The sequence below is a fragment of the Sporobolomyces koalae genome (genome assembly GCF_050403365.1).
Source record: "Sporobolomyces koalae JCM15063 DNA, S_koalae_JCM15063T_v1_ctg8, whole genome shotgun sequence".
Lineage (NCBI taxonomy): Eukaryota > Fungi > Basidiomycota > Microbotryomycetes > Sporidiobolales > Sporidiobolaceae > Sporobolomyces > Sporobolomyces koalae.
In genome coordinates this window covers 417,676-433,938 of record NW_027481763.1, presented here as the reverse complement: position 1 = coordinate 433,938, position 16,263 = coordinate 417,676, and the positions used below count along the sequence as shown (strand labels likewise).

At 54.8% G+C, this 16,263-nt stretch overlaps 6 protein-coding genes across 6 annotated transcripts; 3 read left to right on the top strand and 3 right to left on the bottom strand.

Moving 5' to 3' along the window:
- Window positions 1-222: 222 nt before the first annotated feature.
- On the bottom strand, window positions 223-1,654 carry JCM15063_004789 (uncharacterized protein; the record flags this gene model as incomplete). Its single annotated transcript, XM_076677449.1, has 10 exons — window positions 223-321; window positions 433-486; window positions 558-820; window positions 886-915; window positions 996-1,040; window positions 1,105-1,119; window positions 1,196-1,291; window positions 1,360-1,389; window positions 1,464-1,505; window positions 1,567-1,654. The coding sequence occupies 10 exons, from the start codon at window positions 1,652-1,654 to the stop codon at window positions 223-225; spliced, it is 762 nt and encodes a 253-aa protein (XP_076535535.1).
- Window positions 1,655-2,274: 620 nt separating this feature from the next.
- JCM15063_004788 (uncharacterized protein) lies at window positions 2,275-3,949 on the bottom strand (the record flags this gene model as incomplete). Its single annotated transcript, XM_076677448.1, has 3 exons — window positions 2,275-2,709; window positions 2,807-3,758; window positions 3,822-3,949. The coding sequence occupies 3 exons, from the start codon at window positions 3,947-3,949 to the stop codon at window positions 2,275-2,277; spliced, it is 1,515 nt and encodes a 504-aa protein (XP_076535534.1).
- Window positions 3,950-4,180: 231 nt separating this feature from the next.
- On the top strand, window positions 4,181-6,320 carry NCS2 (Ncs2p; the record flags this gene model as incomplete). Its single annotated transcript, XM_076677447.1, has 7 exons — window positions 4,181-4,232; window positions 4,302-4,380; window positions 4,439-4,624; window positions 4,691-4,892; window positions 4,964-5,576; window positions 5,644-5,770; window positions 5,846-6,320. The coding sequence occupies 7 exons, from the start codon at window positions 4,181-4,183 to the stop codon at window positions 6,318-6,320; spliced, it is 1,734 nt and encodes a 577-aa protein (XP_076535533.1).
- A 576-nt stretch (window positions 6,321-6,896) lies between these two features.
- JCM15063_004786 (uncharacterized protein) lies at window positions 6,897-9,660 on the top strand (the record flags this gene model as incomplete). Its single annotated transcript, XM_076677446.1, has 5 exons — window positions 6,897-7,223; window positions 7,298-8,229; window positions 8,303-8,599; window positions 8,660-8,811; window positions 8,873-9,660. 5 exons carry the CDS (start codon window positions 6,897-6,899, stop codon window positions 9,658-9,660), a joined length of 2,496 nt encoding a protein of 831 aa, XP_076535532.1.
- A 252-nt stretch (window positions 9,661-9,912) lies between these two features.
- JCM15063_004785 (uncharacterized protein) lies at window positions 9,913-10,456 on the bottom strand (the record flags this gene model as incomplete). The annotated part of the gene is made up of 3 exons (XM_076677445.1): window positions 9,913-10,012; window positions 10,099-10,279; window positions 10,348-10,456. The coding sequence occupies 3 exons, from the start codon at window positions 10,454-10,456 to the stop codon at window positions 9,913-9,915; spliced, it is 390 nt and encodes a 129-aa protein (XP_076535531.1).
- A 522-nt stretch (window positions 10,457-10,978) lies between these two features.
- JCM15063_004784 (uncharacterized protein) lies at window positions 10,979-15,175 on the top strand (the record flags this gene model as incomplete). The annotated part of the gene is made up of 7 exons (XM_076677444.1): window positions 10,979-11,053; window positions 11,141-11,687; window positions 11,760-12,024; window positions 12,104-12,510; window positions 12,586-12,620; window positions 12,689-13,499; window positions 13,815-15,175. 7 exons carry the CDS (start codon window positions 10,979-10,981, stop codon window positions 15,173-15,175), a joined length of 3,501 nt encoding a protein of 1,166 aa, XP_076535530.1.
- Window positions 15,176-16,263: the final 1,088 nt, after the last annotated feature.

The window sequence follows — 16,263 nt, the reverse complement described above, 5'->3', positions numbered from 1 at the left end:
CCTCTGTCTCGCAGCACTCGATTGCCCCTTCTTTCGCAAGCATTTCCTCTCTCTTCGCGATACGATTTATTTTTGAGTAAATCAAACGAAACATTGCACATGTACATTGTCAGACAGAGCTTAGCAATTATACGAGCCGAACGTTTGGTAGAAGGGGTTTCAGAGGAACTGCTTGATTCGAGTCATGGGTATCCTTGAGTCTGTTGAATCCGAAGAACGCAATCAGTAGGTGCCAGCGGGCGCGCCGGCGGTGCCATGGGCGAGGCCTGCGTTGGCGAGTCCCGCTTTGCCTTCGTGTTGCTTGATCTCGCCTTGAACGACCTACATCGAACAGGTCAACGAGCTATGTGTCAGCAACAATGGTGACGATCGAGAGAGGTCCCGGCTAGGCCAACGTGACAAAAGTGACGTTTCGAGACATTCATAGCTCACCTTGGCCTCATTCTTGGTCGCCTTGCCGATCGCGACATCGATTTTGCCGCCAATCTGCTCGCATCCGTCGATAGTTGCATCAGCGGAGTTTTGACAGAATATCCGAGCTTGGAGCAGTCATTTACCTTGTCCGTCATGGAAGGCTTGGTGCCAGCGTGGTGGGCATCATGGGCGTGAGTACCGTGAGTACCATGAGGCTCGTGAGTGCCGTGGGTGCCGTGAGTACCGTGGGCCCCGTGAGCACCGTGAGGCTCGTGGGTGCCGTGGGTTCCGTGGGTGCCATGGGTGCCATGGGTACCAGCAGTGGTGTGAGTCGCATCGGTGTGAGCTCCTAGAGGTGCAGATCCGACCGTTGGGCCAGTCGTGGTAGTTGCGCCATGAGGGGGGTCTGCGAGGCCAATTACCGTGAGCTTGGGGAAATAGGATCAGTCAAGGCGACGAGACGCTACGTACGAGTAGCCTTGTGGGCATCAGTACCGGGAACTGATTCGACAGAAGTAAGAGACGTTGCGGGTCAGTGACTTGATAGGTACGAGCTGCTGGATAATAGCGCTTCGACTCACTCTTGCTGGCGATACCTCCTCCAGTACCGGAAGTAGTAGTCGTGTCTGTAAAAGAACATTAGTTACAGAAATCGAGCGTATCCGACAGCGCAGAGAACTGCGAGCGCACGGTGGCCTTCAGGGTCTGGAGCATCGACAATCCGCATCAGTTCTTTCGCTCGGACATAGACCCGTCAAGATGAGTGAAGGCCGGAACTTACAGCCAGTAGCAGTACCGGTGGTACCGTAACCGGGTCCACCAGCAGTACCGGTAGTACCGTAACCGGGTCCACCAGCGACGGCGTTCGGGTGACCGTCTAAAAGGGGAAAAGTGGGACTACGTCCGGTCTGCTTCTTCTCACGCAAAAGCCCTGGCAAAACTCACGAGTAGCTGCGTGAGCATCAGTTCCAGGGACTGGCTCCAGAGACAAAGTAGTCTGTTAGTACGGCTCGAATGGACCTGATGAAAAAAAGGAGGTCGGTGCGCACTCTTGCTCGCGATGCCTCCTCCGGTAGACGAGGTGTTGTGGTCTAGTTCAACGAGCAAAGATCAACTGAAAGAACAGCTCGGGAGTCAGACGGCAAGACGCACGGCCGTGTTGGTTGTTGATCGGGTTGCCAGCGGCATCGTAGACGGGAGCGTTAGTGGTCGAAGCGGGAGTGTTGTTGTTTCCAAGCATGGCGATCTTGTTTTCTCGTGTCGAAGTATGGGTGTGAGAGGGGAAGTGAAGAGTCGAGAAGCAAGGAAGGGAACGTCGCTTGAGAACAAACGAGCACGCACAAGCGTTTGCCGTGCGCAGCTTTGAAAGCGGTTCTCGGGTCGAAACGTCACAATTTTTCTCTGCGCAAACGGCCGACCAGGCTAGCGGCCAACAAACCCCTTCGGACAGGGTCGACCACGCGAAGGGATCTCTGATCGTCGCGCACAAGCCTACCGTGTCTGGAAACAATGGGCTCATAAGAAGGTCCCGGACGGCGCAGCACCGCCACTTCTGAGCAACGCTCTTTTGGCAGGGCATCATCGCATCATCACTAGCGCTGCTACACTCACGCGCATCACGAGGTCGACACGACTACTGTAGCCTCGCAAGCGGACGGTAGGAATATTGCGCAAGAGACGGTCCATGCGCGATCCGATCGGGGTCCCCCCCTTTTTCTTTCTCGTCCGAGCCCTCCTTACAGCGCAGGTCTGGGCTGAACCGTAATGCTTCAATAGTCTAAAAGGTTGCTTGCAACATTCCGCGCGCGAACGAGACCAGCTCATGAGCGACAGCAGCTTCCCTACGTAACCCACACTGATTCACAATCTTCCCGACTTGCGCAATACTCGTTCTCGCCATTCGTGATCCCATTCTCTCTTGATATCGATGCCCGCAGCTTGAACAATCTGTTCCCCTCTTCGTTCCATCTCCTGCTCCACCTCGCGAGTACCAATCTGCCCTTGTGTCCGTGTCGTTTGCAACAATCCGCGTTCAATGTTTGCCCTGATTCGTTCGAGAGCGCCTTGTTGAATTTCGTGACTGATGTTGCCCCACTTTGACATCTCGTCAAGTTGGTAAATGACCGACAATAGGGTCCGGTCTTCCCACGCAGGGTGGTCTGGCAAAAGTTGGACGGCAGCTGGAGGCGGAGGTACGTCGTCAGGCGACTTTTGTTGCCAGGATGGCAGAGGAGGGAAATCTCGGCGCTCGAGGATGAAAGGTTTGATTGGCAATAACGAATGCGGTTGTTGAGCCTGAATGAGATGCAATCCGAGTGAGGAACAAGTCCAGGATTTGGTGGGAGGAGAGGTGCAAGAGAGCGAAAGCCGGAGGACGAAAACATTAACGTACCGCTTTCGAAACTTCATCGTCGAGTAGGATCGTCCTCGATGCTCCTATCAAGTTGCGCTGCTTCTCGAGTTCTTCGTCCGAGTCTTGTCGTGCCTCCCTCATGCCGAGCTGCAACGCTTTCCACACGCCTTCGAGGTCCTTGGTCGTCTCGACGTCGCCCCGGAAATCCCGTTCGCTGAGCCCCATATTCTCTCGAGTCCATACGAGTTGCAAAACGTCGCCCTCTGACGCGCGACAATCGTATGTCTGGTCCGAAGGAGCTGTGCCGCGAGGGTATGGTGGTGGTAGTCGGTGGGATGGCACGAGGTTGAGAGCGACCAGAAGGGACAAGACGTTCTGATGTCTCGCAGACGAAAAGACAACGGGCAGGAACCGTGATCGTGGTGGGTCGGATGCAACGTTCGATGGAACCGTTGAACAGATGTATTCGAGAAACGTTGCGAGATACGGGCGGACGAGGGGTACTTTCGAACCTGCTCTGTTGCGTTCGGATCGACACAGTAGCGTGTGATTCAGATCGAGGATCAAAATTGGAGGTTTGCGCTTGGCGGCAGATTCGGAGCCAACAGCAGGCGTCGAAGAAGCGTCGAGGTACGCTTGTGAAGGAGTTGGCAACGGTGCAGAGCGCTGGTGTTTCTTCTGCCGCCGCTCTGGAGTCGTGTAGCCACTCGAAGGGACAGGGTAGGGTTTAGGCGAGGGCGAACGAGACTGGGCTTGAGCGGCAGGACCCCACGCAGGAGCGCTTCGTTCGCGGTAGACTCCGGTCGACCAGAGCTCAGGTTCGACCTGCATGCCCTGACGTCCGTTCCAACGAGGGTTGTAGTGCCCCGTGTTGGAACCGGCCCACCAACCTCCTCCGTCTGTCCTACCCCTCCAAGCGGCATCCTGATCGGGCCAATTTTGATGAGAACGACGTCCAGGGCCTGGCGGCGGTTCCTGCCAGTTTGATGCGCTGCTGGACGAAGTTCAGCTGGTGGTCGATGGGCAAGAAGGCGCAGGGGCGTGCGCAACCTACGGACGGTGCCAGTTCTGGTCGGGATCGCGGTCGTGGTTGCTCCAACCTGCACGAGGACCAGAGTAACCCCCTCCACGTCGCCCGCCTCTCGAGTCGTAGGGGTAGCCGTTGTATTGGCTTGCCGACATGAAACGGTGCTGTTGAACAAGATGCTGTATGCAAAAGCGGTTCGTGTGCGAGAGTGAAGAGGAGGTCGAGAGGCTCTTGCGGGAGAGCATACAGCTACACTTTGCGGTGCAGCTTGGGTTCTGCACAGCGCGTCGAGAGTCAGGAGAGAGAGAGAGGCCAAAATAAATGCGTTCGCTTCGTCTGCGATTCGTTCAACTTTCACAGCCACCGCAACTCTTCATCGAGCGGACATGTCGTGCGGACAACCCTCGCAGGACGAAGCTCAGTCCGAGAATATTCCGAGTGCGTCTCGCTCAAACTGCTCGAATGGTGATCATGCGCTTGAAGCTGACTGTTTCATCTCCCTCACAGTCTTGCCGCCGCCATCTTCCACCTGCGTGCGCTGCGGACAGCCGCCAAAAATTGTTGTACGAGCTACGGCTTGGTGCCAGTACGTCAAAACCAACTCTTGCTTCGTTCGACACTGACGCTTTCTCTCGCGCGCATAGTGATTGCTTCCTCGCCTCGTTCCAGGGAAGGTTCCGTCGCTCTCTCGAAGGTGCAAAGGTTGTGTCGAGGAACGGATTTGCGACGTACGAAGGCGCGCAGGAAGAGCGAGTCAAGGGCAAGAGCAAAGGCCCTGAGAAGCCCCTCAGCAACGTCCTGCTTGCATTCTCGGGCGGCAGCTCGAGTCGGTGCGATAGATTTATAAACACTGCCAGTTGATAGACATCGACGCTGACGGTTCGGCGTTGAAACAGCGCAATGCTCGAATTGTTCAAAACCTTCTACTTCAAACAAGCCGAGCCTGCACCTCAAGAATCTGCACCAGAGGCGGCCGATACTTCCAACGAGGAGGCGACCGTCAAGAAACAGAAGAAGCCCAAGAAGCAGTTCTTCCCGCCGGCATTCTCGCAGTGCCAGGTTGTCTACATCGACGAGAGCGAGTTGCCTGGTTTCGGCGTACGCCAACTATCCTCTCCTCTTTCGGTCCTGTCGAGATTTCTGACAGCTCTCTCTATCGCTCGGAACAGAGTGACAAGACTGCCGAGATGAAGCGGATTGTCGAAGAGACGACACCTTTCGAGTTTCTCCCGCTCAAGCTCTCGTCTATCTTTTCGACCTCGGACGCACCTACCTTGTCCACCTGCATCACTCTTCCCGAGCTCCCCGCTCACCCTTCGACCTCGACCTCGTCAGCCAGTACGCCACGGGACAAGCTGTTGGCCCTGCTGCATCCTTCGCCTCCGTTGCCTCCGACGACGTACTCGACCCTCCGCCAGACCTTGTTGCACTCTCTCTTGCTATCGACCGCTAGGAGTCGAGGGTGCGAAGTCCTCCTCCTCGGTGACAACTCGACCCGGTTAGGGATCAAGACGATCTCGTCCATGTCTCAAGGCCGAGGATGGTCCGTTGGAGAAGAGATCTCGATCGAGTACGTTGATCGTCAAGAAGCGTTCTGCGACTTGATGGTGTGCCGGCCCATGGGTGCGAGTTTGGGCAAGGAAGTCGCGTACTATGTCGAAAGCGAAGCACTCGAGACGGTACTCGTCACGAACGAGGACACGAGCCTCACGAGGTCATCTCCATCAGTAGCAGTTGGAGACCGAGACATCAAAAAAGTCGGCATCGGCAAGCTGGTTGAAGGTGAGCCCTCCTTCCCATTCAGACTCAGACGAAAGCTCTACGAGACTAACCTTGTTTCCGGAGAAAGATTTCGTGCTGAACCTTGAAGCTCAGTTTCCGAGTACGGTCTCGATCATCACGAAAACGGCGCACAAGCTTGGCATGAGGAGTGCTGACACGACCCTGCGAGACACGACTTGCGCTCTGTGTCAAATGTATGTAACACTCGATCCACAAAACGACATGTTCCCATGGGGCTGACATACCGCGGACCCTTTGGTCAATTGCAGGCCTGCGCAGGTCAGCGCAGAAGGGTGGAGGCGAGCCATCACGATCGCAGACTTGCAATCGGCCCGTCAAGCGCTCGCGAACCCGAATCCTACCGCGCTCGAAGCTTCAATTCCGATCAAGACTACCTCGGCAATAAAGAAGCGTGAACCTTACCAGCCTTCAAAGAACCACCTGTTGCCGGAATCGTCTGCGACCGAGACAGCTGTTCCGGTTGTTGAACCGACTTCTGTGCCCAGCGAATCGAAGCAAGAGGATGGACAATCACACGTATTGTCGTTGTCGTCGCATTTGTGTTACGCGTGTCTGCTACTTCTCCAGACTGCCAGGCCGCCAACCTCGAAACTCTCTACAACGAGCACCGACGGAGGATATGTCGACCTGCCGCCATATGTGGGAGAGAACATCGCAAAGACGGCGGCAGTAAGAGGTGAAGAAGGACTCCGGAGACAGATCGAAGGGTATCTGCTTGATTAAGGACATAGACCTTGTGTTGCAACTTGAAAGAGTTGTGAGTGATTCGACGTGAAAACAGATCCGAGCGCCCTGTCGCATCTCCTTCCGCTCGTACAGCTCTTTCAGCCTTTTCGTAAAATAAATGGGGTTATTCAAGCACGCCGTGTGACACAAAGAATCCGTTTCGCAGTTTCGCTTAGCCTGAGCAAGAGAGCTCGAGTCTAGGCTCTACAGTACTGCAAGGCGCGCAGTCTCGGTTCACTGAATGCGGTGCAACTCTTACAAGCGCTTGCGTGTGATAACCATGATCGACGCCGGTAAATTCGAATGACGGAGGTGGGCGTCGATCGGGATTCCCTCCCGTTCCTCCTCTCTCCTTCTCACCACACACTATCCATAGTGTGTAGATTACCTGTTCCACACCCTACACGTGAGTCGCGCGTTCTTACTATGCCCAGCTAACATCCCGGCCTGCTTCCCCACCTTTCCTCGCACTACGTCATCGATTACCTTCGTGCTGACTTCGTGTGCCTCCCTCTCGCTCCCGCTCGCTTTCTCTCGACCATCTGCACTGTCACTCTTTCGCAACCCGACAGGATGTCTGACTCTCTATCGCGCGTCCCGTTACTCTCGGCCAACGGCCAAAGCCAACGAGCTGCCGACCACGCTTCGCTCACGCTCCAGTCGCTCGCCGCTTCCTATGGCGCACTCCAAGCGGGCAAGCTGCCCACGTCCGACCAGCTGGTGCAATACATTCAAGCGATTCTCCGCACCTCGGTTCTCCAACCCGAGATCGGCGGCATGGTCGCCAGGAAAGCCGGAGGCGCTCAACTGTCCAAGCGGGGCAAAGAGCTCGTGGTTGACACGCGTCGTCTCCTCGAGTCGATCAACCGTTTGATTCTCGAGAAGAACGACGATGACAAGGTGAGCACTGCGTCTCGCTCAGGTCCTTCTTCTCTTCAACGGTACAGCTCGGCTGACGATGATTTCAATTACAGATCCAACGTTTTATTTGGCAAGCGAGCGAAGCCGATGTCGACGTCGACGTTGACGTTGCTGGCAACCTCGAGCTGCCGAGCGTACCCGTGCCGTCGAAGAAGGAGGTCAAGGAAGCAGCGGGATCGCTTCACCAATTGTTCACGCTTCTGCTCACTTCGCACGAGCTGCGCAACCTGATCGGCGATGGTGTCAACCTATTCCGTGACGTCTTTGCCGATGCGGCCGAGGGAGTTGCCGACGCAACCATCAAGGCGACTCGTGCGAGCAAGAAGGCAGCCAAGAAGGCCCGTCCGAGTGAGAAGGAGAGGAAGGAGCACCACATCCCCGGCGAGGGTCTCTACTGGGAGGACGCCGCAATGAACGTTCAGAACTTCCGCAAGCAAGTCAAGCGCGACGCCGAGGACAAGCGCGACGAGACCCTCCGCCAGGGTGTCAAGAAAGCTCGCGAATTCAAGGAGTACGTCGAGGAGGAGCTCTCGACCGACGCCCTCGATGCCATCAAGGAGCGATTCAAGGCTATCGTCAACGAGATCCAAGATCAACCCGAATATTCCGAGGCGATCAACACCCTCTCCGGACTTGCGCGCAAGTACTTCGAGCTTGCCAAGGAGGAAGTTGTCGAGTCTGCCAAGGCGACGACGGCCAACATCGATCTCGATGCCGAGCCGAATCAGGAAGCCGAGAACGCCGTCGGCCTCTTCCGCCAGATTGTCGAATCCTTCACGGGAGACATCGGACCTGCGCTTTCAGCCGCGTCTGCCGTCTACAAGCACCTCGAGAACGACGAGCGCTTCCAGAAGATTTGGTCCGAGTTCGAGGAGCTTGTAGACCGCGCAATCAACGATCCCGGCTACGTCACGAGCGAGAAGGCTTCTCGACGCTTCGAGAAGATGTACAATGAAGCTCGCAGCATTGTCGAGTCGAACGCCGAGTAAGTCACAACTCCTTTTACCAAAGTCTCGTGCTCTCTTGATCAATACTAAACGACAAACTTTGGGTGCTAGATGGAAGAAGGACGCGAACCACGCTATCGCTGAAGCCCAAAAGCTCCTCGACAACGCCGCGAACGACAAGGCTCTCCTCGCTGTCGCCGATGCGTGCGAGAAGCTTGGCGAGTCTGCGTATGACTTTGGTGAGACCGGCTTCAACCTGATGGGCTCGGGTGGAGGAGATCTCTGGAAGGACGTTTCGCAAGTCTTCCTTCCACGTCTGCTCGGCGCCCTCAAGGAAGTGCCCTTGCCCCGCGTTGAATTCACCTCGGAGGACCTTGACCTCATCGTTGACAACATTCGCTTCGAGTCGTGAGTAGCTTGGATACCATGATGATAGCTCTCGAGCTGATGTCCTGTTCCCGTATGCAGCGCGTCCTTCATCCCCGACGGAGCTCACTTCCGCTCTGTTCTCGACTACACCACCCAAAAGGGTTACGCGGCCTATGCCTCCGAGGGCCATGTCTCGACGACTCTCTCGTTCGCTGGCCTCCGCATGGCTGCCAAGAACATCTCTTACTACAGTGCGTTCATGTCTGTGCTCAGTGGTTCTTGACTACCCAGCTGACCTTCCCGTCTCTGCAGTCAACAAGAAGACTGGATGGGTCGGACTCGAAGACTCGGGACTGCTCGACATCTACCTCGGCTCGGAACACCCTGATGCCGACAACGGTCTCGACGTGACGCTCGTGCTCGAGAACGCGAACGAGGCTGACCGCGAGTCGTTCTTCAAGCTCAAGCGCGTCGACGTCGACATCAGCGGGTTCGAGATTGCGATTCGCCAGTCGTCGCACCCGATCCGCAACTGGCTCGCGCGCGGCGCAGTCCGCTCATTCATGGAGGTCAAGATCAAGGAGGTGCTCGAGGAGCAAATCGCGCACGGCTTTGCCCAGCTCGATCGCTCGCTCTTCACGCTGCAGTACAAGGCGACGGGCGCTGCAGCGGCGGCGGCCGATCCGCTGTCGTTCCTGCGCGCAATCCTCACGCCGACGCCGACGACGGCTCCGTCGCTCGTGAGCCAGGTGACGTCGACGGGTATCACCAAGGTCGACCCCAAGGGCCAATGGATCCTCGCGATCGGAGTCGAGGACGACCTCTTGCCCGGACGCCTGACCGGACTCGGACGTCAAGGTCGCGATGTGGTCGGACGCAAGCGCCAGGTCGAATCGTTGATGGAAGAAGGTCAAGCCGAACTGCTCGACGCGGTCGGAGCCGACGACGCCGAGGACCTCGAGGAGGGCGCGAGGCAGACAGTCGACGGCTTGACGGACGCGGCCAAGCAAGAGAGGAAGAAGGCGCTCCGAGCTGCGAAACACGCCAAGAAAGCCGAACTGCGTCGCTCGGGCTGGAAATCGGACCTGTTCGACCTGTGAAGCATTGGCGTCTGAATCATTGCCCATCTCGCTCGTGTGTCCATAGGTGTGTTGGTCTCGTAGCAAAGCCCCTTTGTTCCTCGCCGTCTGTTCTCTCTCGATCGTAGTTCCCTCATTAGTCAGTAATCTGTTTTTGGCTCTTTGTGCAAATCGCGTGTTTGGTTCCCTTTTCCGTCTCGAATCGGAACTTGTTGACCGTCCCAAGTATGGATCTGATCTATACTGCCTGCGTTGCACAAGGGGCACATACGTTCATCTCACTCGCACGCCGTTCTGAACCTTGGGCCCCCATCCCCTGATGGTCTTGGTTGGTTTGAGTGGCACTGCGACTTGATCCGGATTGAACCCTTGTCTGTTGTTTCCCCCACACATGGAACAATTCAGGATCTCTTCCACAATATTGACAAGAGAGAGAGAGAGGGAGGTGGTTGTTTTTACCTGTACTTTTCCAACACTCTCAAGAGATACCTCGACTGTTTGATCGTCATGCCGACTTCGTCTCGTAGTTGGGTCGAAGTGCGCGAGAACAAATGAGCGAACGATTCAAACTTGTCGGCATAGGCAGGTGCGAGATCACGTTGAGCGGCAGTCAAGATCGCTTCGGGAGTGTCGAAAGGAGCTAGAAGATTCCCCGCCCAAATCTCAAGTCAGGTCCAGGTCCTGTTAGGGAGAGGGGAGAGAACTCACTGCGAGGTTTGGGAATTCTTGAAGCGGGATCGATCGATGCAGGCGCGTGGATAGATCGTACTCCAGATCTCACAGTCGTTCGAAGGCACGTGCAAGGTAGTCGTAGCATGTTTTGAGCGCGTCTCGGACGGGGTGAGGAGGAAAGAGGGAACCGCGCGCGTTCGTTTAGCTGGTCTCATCACCTCGTTTCGTCCTTTCGACTGCCAACTTGTCGACCTGCGATCACAGATCTCATTCTCAATCTTAGTCAAGGATCGGTAAGTCTGCGCAACGAACTTGGCTTGTGAATCGGGATCGGATTGAATTCAGGTCGAAGCGAGTGGGTGTCCAACAAGCTCGCACGCTTCTGGGCCAGCGGACGACAAGCACGAGGCTGATGTACTGGCCATGTCGAATGCTCGCGCGAGCCTCGAGTAACGAGCCTTCTTTCTCCCGGAGTTTCGACCTCCTCTCCAACCCTCCGAACCGGGCCATTTGTTCCTTTGTACAACTCAAGCACTCGATTTATAAACAGCACTGACGCAAATCTTGCCTGGTCCCGTTTCAATCTACAGTCGGAAACCCCCTTTGTGCACGCTTGCTCGCTTTCGCCGCACCTGGAAGGGGTCCGTGATCCGGCACACCCCGAGTCATGACTCAAGTCTCGAGTGCAGCAGACCTCACGGCATCACTACGTAGGACGTCCGGAACGAGACCTCCCCCACTGGTCAGTCAATCCTCCGCTCCACAACCTCAAATGACCGGTTCAACCCCCTTCTGACCTTGAACCCAAAACCTTGCCTAAAACAAACAGGTAGGATGTTCCGTCACATTGTTAGGTGACGCCGTATACGTGTTTGGAGGACGGTTGGTCCCGACTCGTACCATGGTCTCGACCTTGTACCGACTCGACTTGCGGACACTCGAATGGACCCTAGTCTCGCCTGAACCTACCGCCGACGAAGCTCCAACCGTACCTCCACCTCGAGCCCGCTACTTTCATTCGTGTTGCCCCTGGGGGCAGAACAAACTCGTCATCTTTGGTGGAGAAGGATACGATTCATCCTCGGAATCCACCTCGACTCGTGAAGATCCCGATCGAGACGACGAACCTCCAGCACTACAAACGTTGAACGACTTGCACGTATTCAACTGTGATACCCTCGCGTGGGAGCAAGTCGGACCCATCAAACTCGGCCCAGGGTTGACCGAGATCCCGAAACCGCGTTACGCTCATTTGGGAGTCGTGTGTACGGCAACGGCAGATCCGACAACTACACTGTCGTCGTCAGATGAACCAGAACCTGTGCGACAGAAAAGCTGTCTCATGATTATGGGAGGGCAAGATATCCGCAACACTTGTCAGTCTTTGCTCTTTGACTGCCGACTCGGCGCGCCTCGAGACTGAACAGCTCACCTGCATCACACGACAGATCTACATTCAACGGATGTCCTCGACCTCGAAACGATGACCTGGATTCAGACGGGCAAATGGGATCGACACATTGGCACGTATCGAGCAATCGCGACCACTTCAAACGTATCGGTCAAACCAGGAGGTCCGATGCCTGTACCGCCGCTTTCGGTGGAAGCGGGAGCGAGTGCCGAGACGAACCTCAGGAACTTGAGTTTCACCGTACCAAATGACGTGAGAGAACCTGAACCCATCCTGTTGTTCTCCAACTTCAACTTCACCCAGTACGTTTATCCGAATCGACTCGTTCCAAATGTCGTGCCTATACGCGCCTATTCTGACCCCTCTCCCCGAATACTTTAGAGTGCGGAGAGACCTCGACCTTCTGACCTCGCCCTTGTCGACCTCGAAACCGCTCGACCCGCTGTCGCTTTCGGCCTCGATGACGGGTTCATCTTTGCCTCCCGGTCTGCGGTTCCCGTCTGGCTTCCAACTCGGTCACCACTTGATCATCTTTGGAACCTTCCTGTCTCAACACTTGAACAACTTTGCGATTTGGGCGCTCGAGCTGGGTCCACAAGGTGCGATCGGGATCGAACGAGACCGAGGTGCGCGTCGAAATGGCGCCAACCTCGAAATCAACGGAAGTCACCGTTCGGGGAGTGGCACGCTCGAGTGGATGCGCATTGATCCGGGCAACGTTTTGCAAAAAGGTAGCTGGAATCGAGCGGTCGGATGGAAAAACAACGTCGTCGTTCTTGGCGATCGAGGTGAGCGCCTGGATTGGATCACCTTTCCGCAATCTCCCTTGCGCAAATCGTTGACGATTCCTTCCATGTTCATAGAGCGTGATATTGCGGCTGATTACGACCACCGTCAAGTGAGATTCGATCCAGACTCGGTCTTCAAACTCGCGCACTGCTGACTTTAGAACCTTTTTGCGAGCAGACCAACTTTACGCACGTCGCGTTCATCGACCTCGAAGCTCACGGGATCTACCAACCACTGCCGCAGCCTCTGCCGCCGCTTGCGCAATCTTTCGGCCTCTTGTCCCTCGAACAACCGTTCTTGTCCGACTTTGAGATCGTCTGCTCCGACAACGCTCGAATCGCCTGCAGCCGCAAAGTTCTCGAGGATCGATGGCGATGGTTCGATCTCAAGCTTCAAGAGTTCAAGATCAAAGCGAGCGGTGTCGTCGCGGCTCAACAGAAACGAGCTCAGGATGCTTCGATCGAGAACAGCGAAGTGGGTAGTTTGGCCGGAGACAGCGTACACACAAAAGCGTCGACGACCGATTCGCTCCAGTCGCCCACGTTCACCAAGACGAGTTCGGCACGATCGACGACGACGACCGCGGCGAGTACAGAAGAAGCGAGATTGACCCCTCGCACGCTTGTCTTGCCTGAACCGAAACCGGTCGTACTCGCGTTCCTGCAGTACCTGTACACGCTCACATTGTGTACCCCACTTCAACTCGAACTCCCCATCTTGTCCGCCCTCTTGTTGTTCTCGGTCAACTACGAAGAAGACAATTTGAGAGCGCTCGTCGTGCACGCCCTGCACGAACATTTGTCAAAAGATCCTTCCGCCGCGCCGACAGTGTACGAAGCCGCCACCCTTGGAGGTTGCACGGCGCTGCAAATCAGAGCTCTCAAAACGTTGATGTCGGCACCGCGGCACCTCGGTCACTCGGGACCTTCAAACGGCAACGTCGAACAAACGAACCAGGCAGAACCGATGGCACGACAAGCGAGTCAAGGTAAAGCACTTTTCGCTTGATCTCCTCTCTTTTCCCCTTTACTCTTTTCTGTTTTTTTCGGTTTTTTTCTTTCTCGCTCTCTCTCGATCTTTTGCATGTCTCTCCTGTTGTAACTCATCATAATCATCCAGGCTCGTCATCCATCTCGTACCTTAGCTTTTTGCAGTGTAGCGCTTTCTTTCACCTTTTGTGCTTCCTGTCACTCGATTGTTGTCGCCGCGCCGTTCTTGTATCCCGTCTTACGCAGGTGTCACCGTGCATGATACTGACCGTGATCGCTCCTCCTTCTCACCCCTGTCGGCGCTTTTCCCTCAGATGTTCACGGGTTGAGCCAGTTCGGGTCCGCTACGCACAGCGCTCGACGGTCAGACCATTCGACAGCTTCATTCACTGCTGCTGCGAACCGTCTCAGCTCAATCTCGTCGTATCGGCGAATCAGTTTCGAACCTCCTGCTTCTCCAGCGCCGGTCGTTGGGCTTCCATCAACCCCCTCCGAACAAAGCGCGTACGAGCTCACAACTGGGGAGGACGCACCATCTCGAAGCTGCGAGCGTCTCGAGGATCATAGGACAGCAGATATTTCCCCAGAGACGTCGTTCCTGTCACTCGGGGAAGACTCGATTGCAGGGTTCTTCACTTCGTCGACCCCTTCGATCAAGCTCGACTTCAGCTTCGATTCGTTTCCGACACCTTCATCGAGACGATCCTCCTTACTCAATTTCAGACTCGGTCGATCTGGACAGGCTCTCGATTTCCGTAGTGGTCGGATTCAAGAGGACGTGGCGGAACAAGACGTTGACGAACCTTCTCCTGATCCTGTTCCTTCAAGTCCCGCAACGACGCACACCGACTACACTGACTCGCGATCCGTATCGGATGGAAGTTCGGGCAAAGACGCGAACAAGAAGAAACGATTCGCAACGAGGTGGAACGATTTTGTCAACCCGTACCCCAAACCTCTTCAACAAGCTCAATCGGAGGAAGAGTGGCACCCCGTATTTTTCAACGCGGTCAAATCAAGCGGAACTGAATCGAACCCGGTTTCGACGAGGGAACCAACTCGACTCGATTTTGATCTGCTCGACAACGAACAACGAGTTTTCGATTTGTCGCCTCGATTGCATTCGGCTACTTTGTCGAATCGTTCGATCCCGTCATCGACTGACCACCATAATCACGATACGAAGGTTTCGACGTCATCTCTGCTGTCCCATGTTCCAACTGTACCACCAGCATCTGTCGCAATGACACGGGACCGTTCATTTTCTTCGACGACCAGTGCTGGATCAAGATCCCAGGATGGCTCCGACCTCATTACTCCTCCCACAGCGTTCCAGGCTCGATTCGATCCACCTAGAATCTTTGATTCGGATACTCGAGGTCTCTCGGAGCACGAATTTGCACAGTACTCGCCACGCTCAAATCTCTCTTCGTCTCCGGCTACATCCCCAAAAATATCTCAGAGCTCTTCAAACTCTTCATCTACCGCGCCCAGAACGTCTGGTGGCTCGCTGAGTAACTTGTTCTCAAACTCGAAGAAATCAACAAGCGGCAAATCTCAAAAAGATCTCGAAATTGAGATTGGGACAAACTTGTTGAGACGTGCGGGAGCCAGTGAGAAAGAGATCAGTCTCAGAGCGAGAAGTGTCGGGTACGAGTATCTCCACCGTCGATGAGGCGTATTTGCACCTTTGAGCTTTAATCCTGTTTACTCACCCCTTCTCTTTCCGGTTCGAAGATTTTCGTAGCGATTGATCCTTTGACTTCCTTCTGTATGTGTTGATGTTGATTACTACCAACTTTTACTACCTTGCACGCGATCTCTATTGCGAGGACGGATTTCAAGACCAGAGAAAGGTTCCGTGCCACTGCAAATCGCAAGGGATCGAGTACAGAACCCACCGGGTTCGCGCCATCTCCAACACTCTTAGGAGCTGCTAATACGGGCTTGATCCAGGCGTTCCAAACGAGCTGTGTCCCCGACTTTCCGTTGAAACCGTTACATTGTCCCTGTCGCAGATGAGCTATCAATTTCTGCCTCAAACTCTATCATGGGGTTTGAGTTCGTACCTGTAGATTTGTTTTGATCACAGCGTCCAAAATGTCAATTGCCGGGAGAGGGTTGGTTCATACTTAATGATTTCGGGAACACCTTACAAGTTTCTTCCACAAATTGTGGAAATCCGACGTACATACTGCTTGTCCGAATGCACACAAAGAGGAGCCGGATTAGGGAACGTTTGTGATCTCTCTGAGACGAAACATTCACGAGGTTGCAAATCTATGATATGATTTCCAGAAAAAAAAAAAGTTCCGACCACACGCGAGAAGAACGATAGGGTCAGAGAGAGAGTGGAGAAAGAGAGTAGGGAGGAAAAGTGCTCCTATGAACGAGGGAGGCGGATCGAGAGAGCGATTTCCAGAAGGAGATGGAACAAAGGGTAGAAACAAATAACGGATCCGTAAAAACCAAAACGAAAGAAAATAAAAAACCGAAAGACGAAATAAAACGTTGTTTGAACGAGTCGATGGATAGAGAGAGAGAGGCAGAGAGTCAAAAAAATGCTAGAGGAGCTGCTGTATGATGACGATGGCTTCCATTAGGTGGTATAGTGATGAAACTTGCGAGGATGAGAGGAGGGTCGAGAAGGCGTTTTTTGGGATATCGAACTCCTTGTTTGATACGATACGAGAGAAGACAGTGTCTGTGATGGTTTGGCTTGGAAAAGCTTTATCGAGCAGAGATCGGTTATAGGATAGAAAA